General features: G+C 52.0%; 1 protein-coding gene across 1 annotated transcript in view; it reads left to right on the forward strand.

The window, feature by feature from the left end:
• The window catches only part of grin2ba (glutamate receptor, ionotropic, N-methyl D-aspartate 2B-a), a gene marked incomplete at its 3' end in the record, with an annotated part of 407,464 nt that extends 401,264 nt beyond the window's left edge, over positions 1-6,200 (forward strand). The window contains exon 12 of the mRNA XM_084329754.1: positions 3,855-6,200. Within this exon, the coding sequence (XP_084185880.1) occupies positions 3,855-6,200 (2,346 nt within the window). The remainder of the gene's footprint in view (positions 1-3,854) is intronic.
• Between the last annotated feature and the right edge of the window lie 2,653 nt (positions 6,201-8,853).

Here is an 8,853-nt window from a genome sequence, read left to right on the forward strand (position 1 = left end):
GTCCTGTAGCCCATTCCATGCCCAAGGTGTGAAGATTGAAAAAGCTGTTCTTCCTAGTTCAGTGTTTATTCTTGTTTTTTTTTTTAAAGTAGCCATCTTGTGGACCTGGTATGGTAGCTGCTAGAGGCAAAGCTAATTAGGTTGGAAAGATATAGGGGAAGCTTCCCTATGATGGCCTTATATATAAAAACAAACATTAGGTTTAGGTAAATAAATGCTTATTCTCTTATTTTTACAAGCAAGCATAGCCTGAAGCTGGTGTCACCACTCAGACTTTAAATCACCAGCTTTTCACTCTGTCAAGTAGAATGGTAGACAGTCCTAATTGCTGCATCTGTACATTATGTACACTACACACTCATATCCACCAAAGGGCAGCACATTATTATAGTTAATATAGTTGATTTCCCCTCCTGCGTGTATCACTGGTAATCACTTATAGATTTTGCAGTGATCTCTCAGTGGGTTTGAGATTCTCCATCCAACCCTCAGGCCATAGTGCAGTCTGAAAATGTTTACATTATGTAGGCCTGTAGGGAAGCCGGGATGTCTGCACTGAATAAGAAGTAGCAAGCGCACCGCTGGGAAACATCCAACATTGATGCTGCTGTTCTTGTCGTCGTTGTTTACAATATTTGTGAGAGTGAGAGTGTGTGTGTGTGTGTATGTGCTTTTGTGTGCACATGTGTATGTGCACAAGTGATTCAATTGCTTAGACACTACACTCATGTAAATCCTGACCTTGACCTGCTATGACATGTCGCCTGTTGCCAAAAGAATCTGGAGAAGAATAATTAAGTCCACGGAAGGCTGAGCCTGTTCGAGGACAGTATGCATTCGGTAGCGTCTGTGTGTGGGTTTGTGGGTGGGTGTGTGTGAATCCATGCAATATCTTGCAAACTATGGATCAGTCTGTGCTTTGGTCGATGCCAGCCAAGATTTGCCTCTATGTTCACTACTGTCTCAGCAACTGGACAGTAAATGGACCATAACATGATTTGCAGCCACGCTTGAGACCTTTATTTAACCAGGGTAATCACATTAATATTTCCACATCTTTTGTGGGCCCTGGTCAAGAAGGCAACAAACGGAAAATGTTCACATATAGAACAAGATTAAAACAAACACAAATAAAAACAAGATAGTGAGAGCACACAAATACTAAAAGATTTTGAAAATGTTGTGCGTGCGTGCGTGTGTTCACAACATACCAATTATCCCTGTTGCACTGACTACATACACAGTATTTGCTTCCTCATGGGGACAGAAATCAAGCTGCTCTTGTAAGCTGGCCAGTGACAGCTGTGTTAGTAAGGCTGCATCATGGCCTTCGCTGCCCCTTCTCTGCAGTCCAGGAACCGTTGCCAGAAGTCTCTTGTTTCAACATAACAATCGGATATTATTGCAGCCAATTTAGCTTAGAGATCGTATTTTCCGAATGCAACAGACTTCTGGGGCGATTTGATTGACATCCTAAATTATGTATTGGACTTTTTTGGGGGTTCGCCCTCGCGTTTAAGGTGTCACTCACGGAGTAGGTACGTTTCCCAGGAAGAGGAAAGATTTTCTGCCATATAGAGATAAATAGATGAGAACTAGGTGCAGACAAAAGGGGTAAATGGAGGAACACACATTTTTCTTTTCATGGAATGTAGGAATCCATATGGGATCCCATATTTTCACTCATTGAGGATCTGAAACATGGATCTCCTACCAGTATCACACACTGCGGGAGTGGAAGGCGTGTCAGCATCACCACAGAAAGACAGACAACCTCTGACCTCTGGCACCTCACCCCCTTGGCAGAATGCTGACCCCAGCACTAGCTGGCAGGGCAGAAGTCAGCTGAACTTTGACCTGTAATGGCGACCAAAGCATCCCATTATCTCCCCATAGTTATCTACAGACTTCCCAGAAAAGAAACAAACAAAAACCCTGATAAAATCATTGGTCAGGATTGATACGATACCTCACCATCCCCATCCATCATGCCTTGTTTGGCCCTCTCTCTCTCTCCATCTCTCTCTCTCTCTCTATCTCCCTCTCTCTCTCTCTCGCTCTCTTCTCTCTCTCTCTCTCTCTCTCTCTCTCTCTCTCTCTCTCTCTCTCTCTCTCTCTCTCTCTCTCTCTCTCTCTCTCTCTCTCTCTCTCTCTCTCTCTCTCCCTCTCTCCCTCTCTCCCTCTCTCTCTCCCTCTCTCTCTCCCTCTTTCTCTCTCCCTCTCTCTCTCTCTCCCTCTGCATTCATTTCTATCTGAATATCGTATTGTACATCACCGGATGCAAATGGTGCAGTTTGTCTCTTCTGTCGCCAAAGCGCGTGGGCCACTGTTTCCTTTGGCCTGGGTCTCTAGAGTCTTAAAGGCCCAATCAGTGACACAAATATATAAACAGATGGGGTAGCCCCACCACCAAAGAGACAATAAGAATGGAGATGGATGTTTTTATTCTCTTGTGGATTGACTGCGCTCTTGATACAAGGACTAATGCTAGACAACAGCTAAAAACACGTTTTTAAACGTACAGTATTCGTTGTATTCCGTGGCTGTTAAAGGTTTGTTTACGTTGGTAATGATTGTAAACACTGGAATAAAACAGATCTATATTCTGAATTTATAATGGGCTGAGAAATTGTCCATCTACAGATCAAACTGTTCAAGAATGTATGTAAACATACCCCACATATTGGTCAAAGAAATCACGGATTTTGGCTTTAAATGTACTGTGCTGTGGCAGGTGTTGGTCAGTGAGGGAGGTGGACTGAGGTATTTAATAACTGCCACAGGGCATTGTGCCGTTGAATTTTAATCACATTGATTAAAGCTATTGATCGATGGGACTCCCGGGCTTTATAACCTCACTGTCTTTATCAATCATCTACCAGCTACAATACCTGTACCCTCTTCTATACATCTCTACATATTGTGACGAGTCTGGTGGGGTTCAGACTCGCCACGGTTCAAATACAAACTAATTTGAATGTCCACACAAGAGCAATATCAATCAATACGAATATGTATTGAATAAGGGCAGAATCCAGAATGGTCGTAATACAGTCCGATGGTCAAAAACACAAAACAGGCTCTCGTACAGAAAAAGGGATGGTTCAATACTCAGGGTAGTCGTCCGGTCCAGGGTCAGTACACAAGGGGGTTTCTCAGCCAGTCTAGGGTCCAGTACACAATGAACACCTTCTCGCCTTCACCTCTCATCTCACTACCTCTCACCTCACACAACTCAGAATATCTCAATCTCTCTCTCTCTCTCTCTATGTCACAACTCCAACCTCACCTCCACTCAACTTACTTCTGACTAACCTAGTGGCTTTTATAGTGTGTGTGTCTGGGGTGTGTGCATGTGAGATGTGGGTGAACTAATGATGCACTATCAGTACTAATCAGCTACCTAATTGTCTCTACTCCTTCCATCTCTCTCTCTCTCTCTCTCTCTCTCTCTCTCTCTCTCTCTCTCTCTCTCTCTCCTCTCCTCAGCTCTCTCTCTCTCCCTCTCTCTCCTCTCTCTCTCTCTCTCTCTCTCTCTCTCCCCTGCACTTTCATTTCATCTCTGCACCTCTATAGGTTATTGGATTTAAATTACATACTGTGTCTGTTCATCTACATTTATTTTGACTTACTATGTAAATATGAAACAAGCAACCACACCAGTAGTTGCACCACAAATCAATACAATTTAATCATTAATGTGATTACATATATGTAATAGAGAGTTTTCTTTTTTCTATTGGCCTTTTAATGAAAAAAATACCTTTAATCATGGTGTGATTAAACAGAAAAAGAGACTTGCCCTCTATTTAGCTGTCTCTAATCCTGTCTACTCTCTGTGTCCGTTCACACAGGGCATCTACAGCTGTATCCACGGAGTGCAGATTGAGGAGAAGAGCAGCTCGGCACTCAACTCCCCATCGGCCACCATGAACAACACCCACTCCAACATCCTGCGCCTCCTCCGTACCGCCAAGAACATGGCCTCCTTGTCCGGGGTCAACGGCTCTCCGCACAGTGCGCTGGACTTCATCCGCAGGGAGTCGTCCGTCTACGACATCTCAGAGCACCGGCGTAGCCTGGCGGGCCACTCGGACTGCAAGCCGCCTTACCTCCCAGAGGACAACATGTTCAGTGACTACATCAGCGAGGTGGAGAGGACGTTTGGTAATCTCCACCTGAAGGACAGTAACCTATACCAGGACCACTACCTGCACCACCACACTGGATCAGTGCTGGGGCTGAGCGGGCCCCCACCTAACAGGCCCCACAGTCTGGGCAGCGCCAGCTCTCTGGAGGGAGGCATGTTTGATTGTGACAGCCTGGGAGGAGGCGTGGCCCCCATCTTCACCACCCAGCCCCGCTCGGCGCTGACCCACAGGAACATGAGTAAATTTGACCTGCTTTCACAGACGCCTCCCTCGGGACAGAGCTTCAAGGGAGGCCTGCCTGACCTGTACGGGAAGTTCTCTTCCAAAGGAGGGGCCTCTAGTTCAGGCTACATCCCCGGCCCCAGCTACTGTGGAGGGAGAGGAGACGACAACGGGGATATACGCTCGGACGTCTCCGATATCTCCACGCACACCGTAACCTACGGCAACCTGGAGGGCAATGCCAAGAAGCGTAAACAGTACCGGGACAGCCTGAAGAAGAGGCCGGCCTCGGCCAAGTCCAGACGGGAGCTGGATGAGATCGAGCTGGGCTACAGGAGGAAACCATATCACATCAGCCATCACCACTACCACGGCCACCGCTCTGCCTCCCCACCGCTAGCCTCTGAACGGCAGAGAGGAGGAGGAGGAGGAGGAGGAGGAGGAGGAGGAGGAGGAGGAGGAGGAGGAGGGAACAATGGGAACTCCTACCTTTTCAGAGATAAGGAGAGCGTCAGGGATTTCTATTTGGACCAGTTCCGGCCCAAAGAGGGCGTGCCTCAGTGGGAGCATGTGGACCTGACGGACGGTCCCGGATGCAGAGACGGAGGCGTGGGTGGAGGGCCCTGCACCAGCCTGGTGCCCGTGGACGACTTCTTGAAGAGCAAACCTAAAAAGGCTGAGTCCAAGAGCACCGGGGGAGGGACCGGGATGGCGGGGGGAGAGTGGGAGTGTCGGAACTGCCGGTCGAGCGGGGTGGGCGCGGGGAAGCCAATGTCCATGCACGGGGGCGGCGGGGGTGGGGGTTACGGCGGGGGTGTCAGCTGTGGGTCTTCGGGCGGCGGGGGGAACAGCCGGCCCAGCTCGGCCACATGCATGCGCTGCGAGGGCTGCAAAAAGACAGGCAACCTCTACGACATCAGCGAGGACAACAACCACCTCTTGGAACAGATGGGGGGGGGGAAAGGTGTCGGGGGAGGAGGGATGGGTGCCGGCCCTCAGTCTCATGCTCAGGCCCAACAGCGGAGGAAAAGTGGCGGGTTCGGCAAGCCGCTGAGGCGGCAGCACTCCTACGATGCGTTTGTCGACCTACAGAAGGAGGAGTCGGGTGGCATGGGGAGTTTGATGGAGGGTCTGGGAGGAGGAGGAGGAGGAGGAGGAGGAGGGATGGGCGGTGCAGGTATGGGAGGGATGCTGCCCCCGCCCAGGAGTGTCAGCCTGAAGGAAAAGGAGCGCTACTTGGAGGGCACCAGCCCCTTCGCGCACATATTCGAGCGCCACGGGGGCTCGGAGAGAGAGAGGGAGAGAGACAGGGACCCGCTGTTTTATGGAGGCGAGAGCCAGAAAGGAGCTGGCTCGACTTTTGGCCTGTTCAGAGGCGGCGACGGAGTTCACCGCCGCTCCATCGGAGAGAGAGACACCAGGGATAGGTCCTTGATGGAGGGAGGAGGCGGAGGACGGTTCTCCTTATCTAAATCTCTTTACCCCGACCGGGTCAACCAAAACCCCTTTATACCTACCTTCGGAGACGACCAGTGTCTGATGCACGGAGCCAAACAATACTACATGAAAAAGCAACAGCAGCAGCAGCAGCAGGTCCCCAAAACCAGCCGAAGTGACTTCAGGGGCCCCATGAGCACGACGTCATACCTGCCGGCGTCCGCCACGGCTGGGGTGTTGTCCAACGTGGCCCCCCGGTTCCCCAAGGACCTGGGTCTCGGGGGGATGAACCACCATGGCTCCATGCTCGGCGTGGCCCCGCCACGGCCCTTCAACGGAAGCAACGGCCACGTGTACGAGAAGCTCTCCAGCATCGAGTCGGACGTGTGAGAGAGAGAGAGAGAGAGAGAGAGAGAGAGAGAGAGGGGGGAGGGGAAGGGGGAGACGGAGAGAGGAGGCGGGGAAATGGAGGGATGTAGTGTTAGGAGATCAGGGATCAACGAAGACATTGTCCACACACTGCAACCTAATGAGGGGAGGAGAGGATGGTGAGACTGGGGAGGAGAGGATGGTGAGAGAGGGGAGGAGAGGATGGTGAGACAGGGGAGGAGAGGATGGTGAGACAGGGGAGGAGAGGATGGTGAGACAGGGGAGGAGAGGATGGTGAGACAGGGGAGGAGAGGATGTGAGATGGGGGGAGGAGAGGATGGTGAGACAGGGGGGAGGAGAGGATGGTGAGACAGGGGGGAGGAGAGGATGGTGAGACAGGGGAGGAGAGGATGGTGAGACGGGGGGAGGAGAGGATGGTGAGACGGGGGGAGGAGAGGATGGTGAGACAGGGGAGGAGAGGATGGTGAGACAGGGGAGGAGAGGATGTGAGATGGGGGGAGGAGAGGATGGTGAGACAGGGGAGGAGAGGATGGTGAGACAGGGGAGGAGAGGATGTGAGATGGGGGGAGGAGAGGATGGTGAGACGGGGGGAGGAGAGGATGGTGAGACGGGGGAGGAGAGGATGGTGAGACGGGGGGGAGGAGAGGATGGTGAGACAGGGGGGAGGAGAGGATGGTGAGACGGGGGGGAGGAGAGGATGGTGAGACAGGGGGAGGAGAGGATGGTGAGACAGGGGAGGAGAGGATGGTGAGACGGGGGGAGGAGAGGATGGTGAGACAGGGGGGAGGAGAGGATGGTGAGACGGGGGGAGGAGAGGATGGTGAGACAGGGGAGGAGAGGATGTGAGATGGGGGGAGGAGAGGATGGTGAGACGGGGGGAGGAGAGGATGGTGAGACGGGGGAGGAGAGGATGGTGAGACGGGGGGGAGGAGAGGATGGTGAGACAGGGGGGGAGGAGAGGATGGTGAGACGGGGGGAGGAGAGGATGGTGAGACAGGGGGAGGAGAGGATGGTGAGACAGGGGAGGAGAGGATGGTGAGACAGGGGAGGAGAGGATGTGAGATGGGGGGAGGAGAGGATGGTGAGACAGGGGGGAGGAGAGGATGGTGAGATGGGGGGAGGAGAGGATGTGAGATGGGGGGAGGAGAGGATGGTGAGACAGGGGGGAGGAGAGGATGGTGAGACAGGGGGGAGGAGAGGATGGTGAGATGGGGGGAGGAGAGGATGGTGAGACAGGGGAGGAGAGGATGGTGAGACAGGGGAGGATAGGATGGTGAGACAGGGGGGAGGAGAGGATGGTGAGACAGGGGGGAGGAGAGGATGGGGAGATGGGGGGAGGAGAGGATGGTGAGACAGGGGAGGAGAGGATGGTGAGACGGGGGGGAGGAGAGGATGGTGAGACAGGGGAGGAGAGGATGGTGAGACGGGGGGAGGAGAGGATGGGGAGATGGGGGGAGGAGAGGATGGTGAGACAGGGGGAGGAGAGGATGGGGAGACGGGGGGAGGAGAGGATGGTGAGACGGGGGAGGAGAGGATGGGGAGACGGGGGGAGGAGAGGATGGTGAGACAGAGGATGAGGGGGTGGGGGGGATGACAGACTGAAATATGGAAAGAGACTGAAAAAAGCAGAATCCTATGGTTCTGTTGTGGAGGACGTCACAAACATGCTCTGTGTCTGGAGATCTCCGCCGCATCGGCATCACGAGAAACTCCTCCGGGTGACGCCACTTAGAGGAGAGTAGACCTCTACAAAACTGCAGACACTATTTCTTCAACTTGGGCCTACTACTACTACAGTTGAAAATAGTTGAGGAAATATCATCTGCAGTTCGCTAGCAGTCTGCTCTCCTCTCCTGAGTTTCTCTCAGGGTGCCGATGCGGCTGCTCGATACACGGGACAGGTTGGTGAGCTACATGATTATCACATGTGCTCCTCACAACAGAACCATAGGATTAAGGTTGAAAACACGAGAAAACTATCTAGATGAAAATTTGGATATTAACCTTAACCCTCTCTCAAATGATGGCCTAAGCGTCTCTTCTACAGTGCTCACACACAGTCAGAAAGCACTCCCCCCTCCTCCTCCTAAACCCATCAAAATTCACAAACACTCAAAAGTACTTCACTTGCTCCTGCCAGCGAGGCAGAAGTCCATGTACTTGGTTATTATCACAAAGAGGCAACACCTTGTCGTAGTTTGATGCTGGAAGTCTGGAGTCTGGTGAGACTTGGCCGTCTGCTGGCTGAGGGCTCCTGCGGGGTGCTTACGAGGAGGGACAGCGATCGAGCGAGCGAGCGTGGAGCGAAGGAAGGGAGAGGCCATCTGCTCCTGTGTCGTGTCTCACCAGAACACCCTCGACACAGGAGATGACTTGTTCCCTAGCAAGAAGACAGGCTGGTCTGTCCATCCCTCCCATTCTGCACTTTTTCCAATCCTTCTCTCTCACTCGCACTCTCTCTCTCATTTTCCCTGCACCCCCCCATCCCCCTCCCCCCTCCTCCCACCTCCTCTCATATCTTACACCAAAAGAGCCGTTCTTGTTTGCTATGACTGATAAATACAATCATGAATGATAATAAGATATTCTTACAGAAATAACAGGGTATAAAAACAACAATAATATTGATAACGTTGTGAATAACAAAGATATT

This window comes from Notolepis coatsorum (genome assembly GCF_963971535.1).
Source record: "Notolepis coatsorum genome assembly, chromosome: 14".
Lineage (NCBI taxonomy): Eukaryota > Metazoa > Chordata > Actinopteri > Aulopiformes > Paralepididae > Notolepis > Notolepis coatsorum.